Here is a 17,149-nt window from a genome sequence, read left to right on the forward strand (position 1 = left end):
TCCTTGGAGCTCTACACACCATTGCAGAAAGTGGCCCAACATGATGATGTGTTTTAAATGTAACATGAACTATTTATATTAATTTATTGACTCATTTTTGCATTTTTTCTTTCTCATGGGGTATATATGAATTATTGTTAGGCCACTTTTCATTGCTTTAGGAGTTTTCCCAATAAAAACTAATTCTCGTTCTATTAAATCCTGTAGAGACAAACACAAAAATGAAAGCATAATTTAACAAAACATTATTTTTTTTGTATTGAAAGTGTGCTTGATTGTGTGTCCATAAGTGCTTCCATAACATTTACGCAAGCAGACAGCTCTAACCACATGTATTTCCAAGCTGTTTATTAACTCTGGGTCATGGCACTGCAGATATTCAGTTGTGGAGGGAATGTGAAAGGGGTGGGGGTGGGGGGTCCGTCAATAAGATAGACATGTGTTTCTAATCTATGGCTGTAGTCCTGTGTGCCAACTCCAGCTGGGCTCCCACAGACCTCCGGTTCTCATTGTGGGCGGCATGGATTCCTGGAGCCACACCCAAGTTTCCCACCCTCGGTGGCCCTCAAGTTCCCAGATTTCTCTGTTATTGCACTCATACCTGGCGTTCTTTCCTTCCCGATGACCTCAAACAAGCTGTAGGGCCCTATGACTTCCATTATATCACCCAAACCCCCAAACAAATGAGTGATGTACACGCGCGAGAGATCGCTTCCGGCGCTTTCCGCGCTTGCGCAGACTAAAGCCAGAGCGCGCGCCCACGTCACATCGGGAAGCACTCGCGAACTCAGATGAGTTGGACGTGGTTGTGTACAAGAGGTAAAAACGATATAAATACTGTTCGTTTTCTTACACAATCCGCTCGTTTCGTGTCTTAGGTCATCAATGTCTACTTACGATGGGGAATTGTTTAATTTTGACTCCTCTGTGCATGCTCTTTGAGGTGGTGACCATAGACATCCATTATGTGAGTCACAGACAAGAACGGTTGGACCTAAAAATATCAAAATGGGAAATACTGAGGAAACAGAGAAACCTACATCTTGGATGTCCTTGAGGTAAGCTAAAACATACCAAAATTTAATTTGAAAATGAACTATCCCTTTAACTGGAAGATTGGTTTGACACAGAAAGCCTTGAAAACAAATTGAGTACATGTGCATCACATGGAACTCGCTGTTCTAGAACACACAGAGTAGAAAGACAGAATGGTGTTTACCAAAAGGAAGAAAGCTGTTTGACCTGGAACCGTGTGCACTGAGTGGGTAGGAGGAGCATGTGACCCTGACAAAGATGGTGTCTACACATCGCCCACGCTCTAATAGCAGCCTACCGCACAGATTCATTACGCTGCCAGCTTGGCACAGTGGCTTTCAGGTCCAGGAACAATGATGTACTATGGTTTCACATTCAGCCACCGCTGTATGATACATATAGAGAGAAAACAGAGAAAAACACAGCCCAGAGTTGAGCGGTGCTGTGAGGTGAGCCCACACATGCTTGGTGAGACATGAGACTTGACTGAACGCAACAACAACACAACCCTGGTATTATACGTGTGTGGCGTTTGTTTGCCCATGAAGCCATGGGCACGGAGCCTTATCCTAGAGTTTTACACACAGACAGTCTTCTGCATTATACAATACAATGCTCCTACTTTAAGAAGCCTCCCAAATACGTCTTTTTAATTCCCCGAAGAAACCTTGTTCGCTGTGCAGAGACACACATTCATGGTAGAAGAAGGTTTGAGCATGAAAGAAATTCTGGCTCCTCATTGCCCACCCACCTACCAACGTTAACTCTAATAATGTTTCAAACAGACAAAACAGACATGCTGGAAATAAACAGTTGATTCAGGTTTAAGATTTAAACACATGCTACACTGTATAAAAGGTTTATAATTTTAAAGCTAATATAATGTAAAAATACTACAGTAAAAACGTGATTTGGTCAACTGTAGGGGAAAAGCTGAGATGCAACAAAACTGCTAGTTTTTTTTCAATATACACTATTATTCAAAACTTTGGGTTAATTTTTTTTTTTATCGTTTTTTTAAACACAAGCTTCTATTCTCACCAAAACTGTATGTATTGGGTCAAAAATACCGCAAAAACATTAATATTGAGTTTTTCTCCCTATGAAGGCAAAGCTGGATTTTCATTATACTCCAGTCTTTAGTGTCAAATGATCCTTCAGAAATCATTTTAATATGCTGAGTTTGTGCTCCGGAAACATTTCTTATTATCAATGTTTAAAATCGAAGTATTTTTGCGAAAACCATGATCCTAGATTCTAAGATGAACAGAAAGTTCAAAAGAAATGCATTTATTTAAGACAAGTATTTTGTAACATAAGAAATATCTTTAATATGTGTGTCCCATTACATAAAAAAATAGGATAGGATACTTGAGGAATAATGACGACCCACAGCATTTTCTAAGGTTACAAATATAATGCATGCATTTTTTATAACCCTCATTCTAATTCTATAGTAATGACAACAAATAAAACGTGAAAACAACCGCTTCCCAGTGTGATGCCCTGATCTTGGATCAGTGCTGGGAGAGTTTACTCTGAGCACTGGTTTGTTTATTTGGGATAAAGCGGGTAAATATCACTGGCCGGTTTGACATCTCCCCTCAGTGGACATAGAGAACATGAGGAAAGAGACAATTCAGGGAGAGAGACAGAAAGACAGACAGCGAAAGCGAGATGCACACTGAGTAGAATACAAACATTGCATAATCAGCTTATCCTCCCCACTTTGCCTTTTAATGGGCCTGTCTGACTTTGGTTTGGTGGATGCTGTTCTGCACAGCCCGTCCTGAGAGCAGGTCACCAGAGAAAGAGAGAGAGAGAGAGACAGACTATTGTCTCGGTTCTCTAATAAAACACTGAAGAATGCAAGGTCAGGAGCCAGTTCACTGCATGCTCGTTTAAAGGTTGTAGTTCATGTTTCATTTAGAAGGAATGTTCTTGCCGCATAAAAACAGAAAATAACATTAAGTTGTCTCTCTGTGAGGTGAATTCACTGAACAGTTGCACCACTTTTGTGTGCAGTATTTCAGCAAAAAATAAAACAAAATAAAATACTTACAATTCAGTTTAAGCATACAGTCTGCACCATGCATATTTAAATTAAATAATTGTCTTTTTTCCAGCACAAACACTTTCTATGCGAATGCATGCATTTATAAATTGCAATAAATAATGTTTTTAATGTTTTTTTCAATAAGTCTCTTATATTCATCAAGGCTGCATTTATTTGATCAAAAATACAGTAATATTACGAAATATCATAACAATTTAAATGAACTGTTTTCTGTTTGTATATATTTGAAAATGCAATTTATTCCTGTGATGGCAAAGCTGACTCTTCAGGAGCCCTTTTTCCGATCTTTAGTGTCACATGTTCCTTCAGAAATTATTTCAACTTTCCAAATTGGTTCTATAAAGAAACCTTTCATATTATCATCAGTGTTCAAAATAGCTCTGTTGCTTAGTATTTTTGTTGAAACTACATTTTCTTTCCAGAATTCTTTGATGAATAAACAGTTCAAAAGAACATCATTTATTAGAAATAGAAATCTTTTGCAACATAACAAATGTCTTATTGTCACTTTTTATTAATTATGCATCCTTACTGAAGAAGGCAAAAAAAAAAAAAAAAGGCTAAAAGAGACCTGACATGAAAACTCGTTTTCGAAAAAGAAAATTGTTTTCGAAAAACACGTTATCATTTTCGGGTTTATTTATATCAAGTTTTTCTGTGCTCACGCAAAACTGTCTCATGCGTATGTTAAATTGTTCTATAAACATCTCAAGGGTTTTTTAGACTTCCGACGCACTGTAAAATTAGACTGGTAATAGATTTATTCACAAAAGTAAGCACTATTTGCCAGCTGCAATTAACTATTAGCACTCGTGGAAAACAGGTGGTACACAGAACTTTGTTGAAAAAGATGCTTATTTAGCAGTAATTCATTGGCTGATATATACAAACAGCGCATGCAAAAAAAAAAAAAAAAAAAACTTTTTGGTGATTAAAAATGCAGAAAAATGCTTCCACCATTTCATGTGTTTCTGCCCATTTGTGTATGAAATCAAATCTGTCTGATTTGGATATGCATGATTCATCCCAGCAGCCCTAATGAACACTTGATAAAAAAGAAGAAGAAAAAAATACATGCAATATTGCTTCCTAATGGGCTCTCCGCTGAAATCACTGGCCCACCGTGGGGCTGACTGCTGTCCTCTCTCGGGTCAGAGGCAGACAGAGCTATTAGTGAACGCCCCAGATCAGATAGATTTCACTGAAAGATCACTTCTCCCGCTCATTAGAATTCTATCTTGCGTAAACCCGATTATCTGGGCCCAGCTTTGTTTGTGTCAGAACAGCACTAAATCAATCACAACACCGTTGAGGACGCACAAAGCATAAATCAAAATATAATGCGGTTTAGAAAATTTGGTTTGGGGAAATCTCCAGTTAGCCCTGGTGTGAAATGACAGAGACTCCACACACTTGCCACAGTTTGAAGACCCGCTGGGCATGTCACTTTATTTTACTGATGATATTAGCTTCAGATTTATTGATTTGTTAAGAACTGGGCATCTGATTTGGTTTGCACATTGGCACACAGCACTTTGACTGATGGTCAAGCTGTTCACATGTTGATACGATGCTTAAAAACCTAATTCAAACTGGAAGCATAGAAGCCAAATGCAGATAATCTGATGTTAATTTAACTGTCACTTTGTATTGTGGTGAAAGTCAATTGTTTATTCAGTCAGTGCCTAACTTGTATTAACCAAGACTTTCCATTTTTTTTTTTGACTAAACGTATGTGCATCTTTTCATGCAATTCTTATGCAATGCATGAAAATACAAACGTGAATAATCTTTGCGTTTGGTTTTTTTCATACAAGTGTAGAAAATATGAATACATTTTACTCTGTTAAGCCATAAGCAACACAACATGACCTTTATAGCAGCTCCAATGAAAATATTTTCACAACTCAACTACTAACACATATTCAAGCTGTTTTCCAAAACCCCTGATCCCTTTACCACACCTGCGCTTCCAGGTGCATACGCCGCGTGCATTTATCTAATGTCAGCCACATAACCATGATTGATTGTGTGTCGTGTTAGGGCTGCACGATTATGACAAAAATCATAATTGTCGATACTCCCTTGAAATTGTAATTGCGATGATTAATTACAATTATTACAATTTACACTGAATGATGTTTATATCATTGTTTGATGCACATGCATAGTGTTTTTATATATGAAAATAAAAAAGCTGAAAACACTCTAACTTAATTTTTTTTTTTTTTGCTTTTCTATAGTATTAAGCCTCACAAGTCAACTATACATCGGATTGGTTTCTTTTTTAAATTATAAAAAAGTAAAAATATGAATGATGTTATAATGTTATACTAAAACTAAAATTAAAATAATGGGAAAAACACTTAAGATAACGTAGAAAGAAAAAAAAACGCATATTAAGCACGAAGAATAACATAAGTGGACGATTAATTGCCACTTTGAACGATAACATAATTGTGGCATCCATGATTGTAATCATAATTTAGAAATGTGATTAATTGTGCAGCCCTAAGGTGTGGTTCAAAGGGCAAAACCGGGCATTTAGGCATAAACGTGTTTTATGATTTTGAAAAATTTTAACATTTTTGACACTGACCATGTGCATTCTTTTGTACAGATTCTTAGTTTCAGTAACATTATGCTGATAACGTAATTTGTAATAAAAAAAAGAAAAATAAAATAAAAATATTTTCACTAATATTCTTAAACTTTTAGTCCCATGCACTTTAAATACGGCTGCAGGATTATGAAATACATAAATAAAACTAATTTCTTTCTCTTGATAATGTAATGATGATTCAATTTTAATTTTGATTAATAGAATTTACATTTTATATTTAGACTAATCAAGGCTGTTCTTGAATGAATGTTTTAATGTTTTATACATCAATAAATCCAGACAATGTCTAAAGAGTCATCTTATCACTGGCCCTCTTAGCAGAATAATAATAGTAGTAAAAAAAAAACCCTGTTATCAGATTTTGAATAAATTATACACCGAAAGCGAGCAAAGTGTCAATAATAGAATGATCCCATCTTGTTATGATCAATAAAGCCGTCAATGCAAGTTTACACAGTATCATGAGACCTGCAGTTCAGCGCGAGCTCACTGAATATTAAAGTATGGCAGCCAATTTTTTACTCTATTAATTGTGCAGCTCATATATATGGAGAAACATGAATTATTTAATATGTCAGTTCATGTTTAGGACCCAGTGTTCTTTCCTCTCACTCAAAAACATGGCAAAGATTTAAACGCACATGCTGGCATGATGGGACACTGGAGGAATCCTGAGAGCCTGCAGCATTTCCTGTATCCGAGGTCATGGGCATCATGTTTACATGTTTACGAGCATTGTAAAGCCATCCATCTGACTTATTGTACAGCTCTGCAGAGCAGATCTCACCACAGAGAGTGTGTGCCCTCCACCACATTAACCACTGCCATTCTCTCTAAAGACTACAGCCAAATCTAAACACCTTTTATTCCTGCCTCCTGTGCGCTAAGGACACTTGTCACATCCCTGCAGAGAGAGAGAGAGAGAGAGAGAGAGAAAGAGAGAGAGAGAGATCATGCTTATTCAAAGGTTATGGGAAATGTGAGTTTTGAGGAAGTGAACAGCAAAGAACTGGAAATGCATCAGTTTTAGAAAATGACGTGTGTAGATGCTCTCAGAAATTTTGTACCGAAAAAAAAGAAAAGAAAATTGCACCACTCACCACTTGTGATGATTGGATTTTGCTATGCAGTTGCAAATAAATAATTTAAGTCTATGGGATTTTTACCTCCAATTTTATCGTCAAAATGATCTCAAAATATGGTGACAAAAATGTCCCTTGATGTTTTAGTCATTAATAAATTAAATATTCAAGAAACCCCATATAAAGGGAGAATTTTAGACTTTTATTATACTCTACATTAAATGGTTTGGAAAAACATTGTTCTGTACATTTTACAGTTAGTTACACTGTTGTTCAAATTTTTTATATTTCAAATAAATGCTGTTTTTTCTGAACTGTCTATTAATCAAAGAATCCTGAAAAAAAGGCAAACAATTTTCAGCATTGATAATAAAAATAAATGTTTCTGAAAGAACATGTGACACTGGAGACTGGAGTAATGGCTGCTGAAAATTCAGCTATGTTATCACAGGAATAAATTACATTAAATTGTCATGAGATTTCACGATATTACTTTTTTTTTATATATTTTATTTTTGATCAAACAAATGCAGCCTTGGTTAGCATAATAGATTTGTTTTAAAAATATAGCAAAATTCTTAACGACTCCAAACATTTTAATTTGTAATGTCTTTATTAATTATAAATAATTAAATAATTATTTACTTGAAATAAAAGTTAAATAAAAAGCAAAATATATAAGATTTGATCAAATTAATTAAAGAAATAATACAAAAAATGTCATATTTTATTTAAAACCTTAACTATTAGTACTTAGGTCAAAATAAAGTAATTGAAAATATCATTTTGTGATAGAGTGGTGAAATATTTTGAAAATTATCCAACACAAAGTATGAGCAACAATAAAAGCAATGCATGCCTTAGCAAGCGCCATTAAATAAAGAGAGTTAGAGAACAAATACAGTAAAAGGGAAGAAAGAAAGAAAGAAAGAAACAGACAGAAAGAGGCACACAAAGAATGTGAGAGAACGATATGCGCCAGCGCCCATTATGTTCCCCAGTAAGTCCAGGGAAAATAAACAATTTCATTAGCACGTCCTTTATAGAATTTCTCTCTTTCTCTCTCTCCCACACATAGTGTGTGAGCGCCTTGTCTGAAGCTCATACTATCCAAACATAAGACATCAGTAAGAAGCCAGCTCAGTGCTCATAAACACATCAGAATGTTCCAGATACCTCCTCGCCTCAGCTCCGGGCCGCCAAACCCTTACCTGAGACCCCTCCAGTATGACCTCACCAGTGGAACACAAACACTACAAGAACTGAACCCAAAAACAGTCCAAATATAACATGTCACTAGATCATCAGATTACTCGCAGATTTATCTTGGATATTTTACATTTCATTTTGATGGTGTGGTATGTAAACAGACAGAGGGCTTTGTAATAGATTAAAGAGATGTTCAAACAGTGAAACAATATAGTTGTCCAATGGTTTGGACCCTGCTAGTAGATGCTTTAACTACACCATCTGGATGCAAAAGAGCATCTTCAAAAAAAGAGAAAAGAAATTAATTTATTTTAAAATAAATCTATTTTAAAATATTTATTTATTCAGAATTTTCAACTAGGTTTCTCCCCTGATTTCTGGCCTCACCACTGACACGCATGCCCCATTGAACTGCAAGCAAACAAATTCTCAGAGAGAGTATCGCTCCGTGGCAGCTTGATTTCCCAGTCTCGAGTCGAGTGGAACCAAATTTGATGGGTCACCCCATTGTCGCACACACACACAAAGATACACTCAGCCTGGCCTCTCACACACTGACAGGGCCTATAATTTAGCCTCTCCTTCCATCAACACAGACAGTGGGGTGTAAGTACTCTCTCTCACAGTCTCACTGTCAGTGGGCTTGTAAGCACTTTAGTAGAGGCCTACATTTTCCCTCAGTCACACAGCTAACAAACACACACACACACACACAAACACAGCAATTTAACAAGTCAAGTCACTTTACTGATCAGCCCGTGGGAAAAAACATACACCAAAACATAACCCTGTCCAACAAGCTGTCTGTCTATCCCAGGATCTTAAATTTAAAGTTATTTTTTGGCATGACTGTTGGTGTATAAAATGAAAAAATAAATAAAATTATAATAATATATATATATATATATATATATATATATATGTATATATATATATATATATATATATATATATATATTATATATGCTATAGTCCTCATTTGTAAGTCACGCTAAATGAATAAATGTAAATTAAAAAAATTATAATAAAATATATTTTTAAAAATAAACTGAAATGTGTTTACATAAAATATTTTTTTTAAATAAATACATTAAAAATAATAACAACACATGAAATAAATAATATATGAAAATAAAATGATGGCAACACAAACACATTCCAAGCCCTTCACTAGCTAATAATCCTGAGTTGTGATGTCAAAGGCAGCAAACAGGAAACAAATAAGACCATATCATGGTTTCAAAAACCTTTTGAAACAAATACAGCAATGGTAAAACATTCACTATGCTATACTGAAATATTAGTGATTTACTGTACAAGTTGCTTCTATATTTATGTTGTCATAAATCACAGCTGCTTTTGAACAGCCATCAATGGAAAAAAAGTAAATGCTTTTTGGAGCATGATTGTGTAGTTTGGCATCTACCAGCAGGGGCTCACAGGGCGGAACCAACCTGCCAGACCTTGACTCCTCGCTACACATACCCATTGCCCTTTCAATTTGTTATTTTTCAGTTTCGTGTAGAGTACTACTTCTTTCTTGTGTCACAGTAAATAAGAAACTGTGCCTGCATCTAAATTTTACCTTTAATTACCATCAGCTAAATCATTCCAGAATGAATGCATATGTTTGTATATAGTGTTATGGCAGCATATCCATGCAGTGATCTCCAAACCCCACACCATTAAGACTTCCCCCGGGTCACTTTGCTCATGAATAGGGTGAGACGGAGAGAAGAAGGCCAAATTGCCTGAAACCCTCTCCAAGACCAGACAAAACCAACAGGCTTGACCTGGGCATGTAGAAAAGATCAGCAGAACGGAAAGAGCACTGGACGTCCCATGACAAGGAGCTCGTGCATGATGGAGGGGTCACGGCATTACACGATCGTCATCATTATCTACCCCAGCATCAGCACGTTGCCTAAGAGCCTGTGTAATTATGAGAGCATGCAGGCTTGATTTTTCATGTAAGTCGCTTTGGATAAAAGCGTCAGCTACATGAATAAATGTAAATGTCCCGTCGTGGCCTGTTAGAAAAGCCTGAGTAAGCTGGATCAGGAGAACATATGAGCAAACACACACCTACAGCAGATGGAGACTAGAGAGACGAGGAGAACGACAGAGCAAGTGATAGCAAGTGCTTCATGAAAGTCATACGGGTTTGAAACAACATAAGGGTGAGTAAATGAAGAAAGAGTTGTTGTGTTTTTTTTTAAGGTGAACTATCCCTTTAAGAGACAAACGAGGTTCTTTTTATCCTCCCTTAAATAAATTTTTTTTTTAATAAAATCTGTATAAGAAGAAGCATAGGTGGATGCAGGTGTGTAACGCTTTTCTGTTAAAGAATACTGCAGATTTGATTTATTTTATGTCTGATGTTTTAATAACGCTACACCTGTTTGAGAGAATCTTCAGCTCACATCAAGTTAAAGAGGAACCACTTGTGCAAAACATGCTCGTGTGATCCACTCACTAGATAGTACAGAGAGAGAGATATAAAGATGGAAAAGAGAAGGGGAGGGAAAGAAAATCGATGAGGTGAGCTTTAAACCTGGATATCAATACATGCATGGTTCCTTTTCAAGGCTGAATACATTATCAGAAGGCTGGCTATGGCTTTAGCAATATTCCTGACTTTAGAGTGCACAATATCACCTCATTCTCACTCTCTGCCTTTCATTTATCAGAAAAAGCCATTTCTTTTTCAGGTGAAGGGATGAAAAAAAAATCTGTCATTATTTATGCTCTCTTGTGTTGCTCTAAACCTGTATGACTTTCATGGAGAAAAAGAGATGGTTTAAAGAATGTTCACACTGCTTTTTTTCTCTACAGTCGATTGGGAGCAAAAGCATCATAAAAAGGGTCCACATGGCCTGTACACTATATTTTAAGTTGTCTAGAGCCATAGGATTGATTTACGTCAGGAAAATTGTTAGATTTAAGTCTTTTCTCTCCTTGGTGTGTTAGTATGAGTCATAGTGATACTTATTTTGCGACTGAGTCATTCTAAATATTTTTGAAGCATTGTTTGATTGTCTAAATGAGTCGTTCTTGAGTTCAACTCAAATTATTGAGTACAGCCTTCTGAATATCTGCTTTTGCATTTCAAGAAAGAAACAAAGTCTAGTTTCATTAGTATGAGCAATCGCAGAATATTCATTTCAGAGTAAAATGTTCCCTCAAGCATCAATCTAATTTGTTTGGTAACACTTTACAGTCCGTAAACTGTATTAGTTAACATGAACAAAACATGAACAATACTTCTACAACATTTATTGACCTTAGCTAATGTTAATTTCAACATTAGCAATAGATTATTAAAATCAAAAGTTGTATTAGTTAACATTAGTTAACGCACTGTGGACAAACATGAACAAACTCTGAATAACTGTATTTTCATTAACTAACGTACAAAGAGTAGTAAATACAGTAACAAATGTATTCCTCATTGTTAATTCATGTTAACTAATACCTTAACTGATGTTAACAAATGAAACAAAATGTTTACCATTTGTTTATTCATACTGATAGCAAAACTGCCACATCATTTTTTACTTTCAATATGCATACACTATTGTTTAAACGTTTGGGTTCAGTAAGATTTTTTCAAATTTCCTTTTGAAATAATTTTTTTTTTTAATTCCTAAAATACATGATGGGAAAAGTCACAGTTAAGGCATTTGTAATTTGACAAATATTTCCATACAAAATATTTCTATAAATCTTTTTTTAATAAATCCTGAAAACAGTATCACATTTTCCACCAAAATATTAAACAGCACAACTGTTTTCAACATTGATAATAAGTGAATCAACATTTTATTTCTGAAGGATCATGTGACACTTACTGTACGACAAGAGTTATGCTGAAAATTCAGCTTTACATTACATGCACACATTTGCATCTATTCAAATAGAAAACAGCTAGTTTAAATTGTAATAATATGTCACAATATTAATGCTTTGATCAAATAGATGCAGTCTTGGTGAGCCAAAAAAAGACTTCTTTCAAAAACAAATAAAAATCTTACTGACCCCAGTCTTTTGAATGGTAGACTATATTAATATACATTATTATTCAGACCAGTCAGATTTCAGTGTGGACGAGGCCAGGACAAAGCTACAGACAAAGAAACCAAGTGACCGAAAAATGCTCATAACTTGTTGACTCAGATTTACATGGAAGACATTTTTATCGGTTGTTGCTTTATCATGTCGCACCAGGTTAAGACACAGTGTAAAGGTAAAGACAAGACTGAGTTGGCTAGGAGTCTTTTAGTACTGAGAATAGAGAGAGAGAGAGAGGTGTATAGATGAAGTCATCCATCATCCCTCTGTCTTTGGGTTTGACACCGAGCTGCACGCTACACCCCACAAATCACACAGCAACTGCCAGAGTTGCAGGCTGCCCTCTCCAATCTCTTTCTTCCTATTCTCTCTCTCTGTCCTGTCAGTTGCTTTTACACCCCCCCCCCCCCCAAGCCCTCTGCCTATACCTATGCCTCTTTCAAACAGAAGACACACACACACACACACACACACACCTACTGCATCCAACAGGAATCGCAGATTCTCTCTCTCATCCACCCTAACCTCTCCAGCTGTTTCTATTGCCTTTGCTCACATTTTCTCTCTCTAAGGGAAACAAGAAAGCTCCGCAACAGCAGGGGAACAAACACCAAGCACATCACTGAGGAAAATACCCTGAGCTTTGCAAAACTACACCATCAAACAACATTGTTTACACATTTGGGTGTGTGCCTGTGATATAAAGTTTGTGTGGTTGTTAAAGGCGACAGAATTCACTTAACAAATGTCTCTGTTCTTTTTGAGCTATTGAGTGTTTGCTTATTTAAAGGAATAAACCTGAGTTCAATACAGGTTCAATCAGCATAATGTTGATGACCATGGAAAGTAATTTTGAATTATTTCCCATCGTTTTCTTTAAAAATTACCAAAATAATTTGCACCGCATTGGCCCTCCAGGGCAAGACTTCAATAACCGTGGTTTATGTCTTGTGACTATACTTTGAAACTTTGAAAGTATTTTAAAGGGGTCATATGATGCAATTTAAACTTTTCCTTACTATTTGGAGTGTTACAAGCTCTTGGTGCATAAAGAAGATCTGTAAAGTTGCAAAGATTAAAGTCTCAAATCCAAAGAGATATTCTTTATCAAAGTTAAGACTCTGCCATGCCCTCCTAAAACAGCTCGTTCAAACACGCCCCCACATGTCTACGTCACTTTGTTGAAATATTTGAGTAATGCTGCCCAAATGTTCACACAAAGAAAGAAGGCTGGTTTCAGTAACCGCAGTTAGTGTTGAAGCAGCCGTTTCAGGAAAATGCTGTGTGTATCTAGGTGAAAGCAAAAGCACTTTATTTGGCCTTCTGAAAGTAGATACATTTAGGAATCTTTAAGATTACTTATAACAGAACAGCAACGCATTTTATGGACGACTGTTTTATGAACCTAGGAGAGGAGGTAATTCTGACTTGCTACTACAATCTGGCGCTTCTAAATGTGCTACTGTTAAGTATGTTTTGTTATTAGTTTAAGTATTTGCTATTGAATGTTCAAATGCGGAGTTTTGCACGTTGTGTGTGTGTGTGTGTGTGTGTGTGTGTGTGTGTGTGTGTGAGAGAGAGACAGACAAGATCAAACACAGTGGAGTCAGCTGTCTTAACCGTCTGTGGCTTATGTACTGCAGACACATACAAGCTTCATCACTGTGTCTTTCACGCAACTCTGTTCCTCTTTCGGGCTTAAACTGATGGTAAAACTATAAGGACATTATTAACTGTCTTTACATTTATTTTGAAAGATGAAGCTCGCGATTAAGGAAAGGGGCATTACATTTCTAGAGAGTGCTTGCGGTGTTCGGCCAATCACAATGCACTGGGTCAGCTGGCCAATCAGAGAAGACTGTGCCTGTCGGAAGGAGGGACTTTGTAGAAAACTACACGTTTGAGAGAGGCGGGCCATAGAGGACATAATGTACAGTATTTGAAAAATAATGTGTTTTTTGTACATTAAAGCATGTCAACATATTCTGTAACTAACACCAAATACACAAAATAATGATCTTTAAAAAAGCATCATATGACCCCTTTAATGTTTACAGATTGGCCCTGTTCACTTTTGTCCTCCTAGGAAAAGGAGGGACAAGTGGAAATAAATATTTGTTGCAATCAGCATTATGTCACAAATGCTGTCAATTAAGACTGTAATCAGAATTTTCCTGCAAAGAAAAATCAGCAAAATCTAATAACACATTTGTGACCCTGGACCACAAAAGCAGTCATAAGGGTCAATTTCTTGATATATCCAGTACATCAATAACAATTAATTAATAAGTTTTCTTTTGATTTATGGTATGTTAGCATAGGACAATATTTGGCTGAGATACAACTATTTCAAAATCTGGAATCTAATTATAATGCATATTACTAATAAAAAATTTGGTTTTGATATATTTGGTAGGAAATGTACAAAATAATTTCATGGAACATGATCTTTAGTTAATATCCTAATGATGTTTTTGTGCATAAAAGAAAAATTGATCATTTTGACCCAAACACTTTTTTTTTGGCTATTGCAAAAAATATACCCCAGCGACTTAACACATTTGGCATTTGAAATTATTTTGGAATAAAGCCAAAACATAATGCCAACCAATAACATCACAGCCCAGTTTTTACAACCCAATTTAATGTGGCTAGATAAAATCAAGTCCCATCCTACATCACATCTCACTTATATACTGTATCGCTCTGATATACGTCAGGTAATGTAAGTTAAATGTGTTCTAAATGCTGTCTTCAGTATAAATGTTTGTCTCTAGTAGGCTATATGCAGTATATTCTGATGCCCTCTGTGCACTGTTTTCTTCAGGCACACCAGGCTTAAATTAAACCTTAATCAACCTATAAATCAGATCCTGTCATATGAAGCTGATGAGCAGAGTGACTCAAAGTGGGGGGACGTGTGCGTCCTCACACGAGAGCTTAGGATCCAACTGAGCTTATGGGTTTAGTATATATCTAAAGCTTGACATGTTGAGTTTTGATGAATTTAGATGAATCAAAAATCAGAACGTATTTAATATTCAAAAGGACAGTTAATAAAAAAAGAGATTTCTGTTATCATTTACTCACAAAAACATATGGGTTTGGAACAACATGAGGGAGCGTGAGGGATGACAGATTGTCATTTTTGGCTGAACTATTCCTTTAATATACAGCTATGGAGAGGGACTTCAGAACTTCAGAGCAATGAGATTTTAGTGTGGACAGAACTGTGAAAATAGACAACAAGTGGGCAACAAAATGTCTTGGTGATTGTCACTTTATCGTTTTGCACCGGCTTAGGACACAATATTGTTAGAACACACTGGGTTGTTAACACTTGCCTGGCACTCCTGGTGGGGTTTTAAGGAACTTTCCATTGAAATGTTGAATCACCACGTCACATTTCTCGGTGGACTCCATTCTGTGACAGAAAGAGAAGCGAAGTGAAACACACAGCATGAGGCAAATCAGAATTAAAGTCATAAAGTTTATAAAGACCGCAGTGAAATCCCATTGAAAACCGAACAGATTTAGCTTCTTAAAAATCTGCTTTATGGCGTTTCTTCAGCTATGGACATGTTTGGCCCTGTGGACTAGAAAATGAACTCTATTAAAACACACTTTCACTAATTGGTCTACTTACAATTTCCAACAGTGGATATACATTCATCACAGGAAATGTTCTGCCTTTTTCTTTCTTTCATTTTTTTTTTTCAGAATCAACAAATGCAATTTCCTCCACATTTAAAATAATGTATTTTAATTTGGTTTGATAACATTATGCAGTTGAAAGGAAATGGTTGACTCCATTATGAGGCTAATCTCACAGCAAACATTTTATGAATACTTAATACACAGATTAATAATATTTTCACACTTTTGAATAAACTGACAAATGTACAGCAACAACATGATTAGAAATTATGCAAAACAACAACGTTCTGCTCACAAGTGACATTTAACTTGATTTTTCTTTGTTTTCTCCATATTACATGTCTCATATTTCACATCAACCTGTTCTCCACTGACATGTCTAGTCTCTATGATAAACAAATACAATAACTTTTGACAAATTATAAAAAAAATTATGATGGACAACAAATAAATAAATAAACAAACAGAAATTACTTATGCTTATGTTTTTAAGCAATATAAAACATTGTTTTAAATCAAAAATTCATAATGTTATACTAATATTTTTTCTATTAGGACTGAAAGTCTGTGTCTAGGTTCAAAGGTACACCAATTAAAACTGAATACACTGAGACATAATCAAATTTTAAAAAAGTGCTCAAATTAACGATGAAGGCTTGACAAACTGTTCCCTGTTTGAATGTGATCTTCATATACCAAAAAATAGGTTGAAATCTCTTCGTTTTAACCTTCTGGATGTTAAAGTTCCTTGAATTATGAAAACATACTTATATGTTAATTTAGAGAATGAGAGGAGAGTGGTAGAGCGAGCGTACAGTAAGAGGGAAAATAAAGAACGGTAGGGGTATTCTGCCGTTCTGATTTAGTCTGTGCTCTCTGGAGTGCCTCCTCTCCTCTGTTCAGCCCCATTCAGATCTGCTCACCGAATCATGGCTGAACGGCTAATTGCCTGGCTGGCACACACACACACACACACACACACATCCTCTGCTGGGATCTCTTACATAGCCATTGACCCTGAAAACCAGCCAACCCACCCCACACGCGCCATACAAAGAAAGGGAGAAAAGCTGGAAAAGAAAGAAACTGAGGGATGCTTTTATATGTATCCTCTTGAACAAACTCTCTGGCTAGTCTTGCATGTGCCAAAGAGAGTGTCGGTTGTCAAGGTTACCTGGCAAAGCCGACCCCTCGGCTGACCCCGTTGGCATCTCGGAGTATCCGTGTGGAGATGACATGTCCAAAGGGCTTCAGCATGTTCTCCAGCTCTTGTTCATCCATTGAAACCGGGAGGTTAGAGATGTACAAGTTAGTGGGGTCCTGCTCCTGTTGCTGTGAAGAGAACACACGCAGTCAAACATTAGAAATGTCAATTGTCATGGAGTCACACATATT

The 17,149-nt window shown here is 36.1% G+C and overlaps 1 protein-coding gene across 1 annotated transcript in view; it reads right to left on the reverse strand.

The window, feature by feature from the left end:
- Positions 1-17,149, reverse strand: part of LOC132103286 (RNA-binding motif, single-stranded-interacting protein 3) — a 130,831-nt gene that overhangs the window by 25,023 nt on the left and 88,659 nt on the right. The window contains exons 5-6 of the mRNA XM_059508260.1: positions 16,929-17,086; positions 15,442-15,521 (exon numbers count right to left, since the gene is read on the reverse strand). Of these exons, the coding sequence (XP_059364243.1) occupies positions 15,442-15,521; positions 16,929-17,086 (238 nt within the window). The remainder of the gene's footprint in view (positions 1-15,441; positions 15,522-16,928; positions 17,087-17,149) is intronic.

This window comes from Carassius carassius, chromosome 24 (genome assembly GCF_963082965.1).
Source record: "Carassius carassius chromosome 24, fCarCar2.1, whole genome shotgun sequence".
Classification (NCBI taxonomy): Eukaryota; Metazoa; Chordata; class Actinopteri; order Cypriniformes; family Cyprinidae; genus Carassius; species Carassius carassius.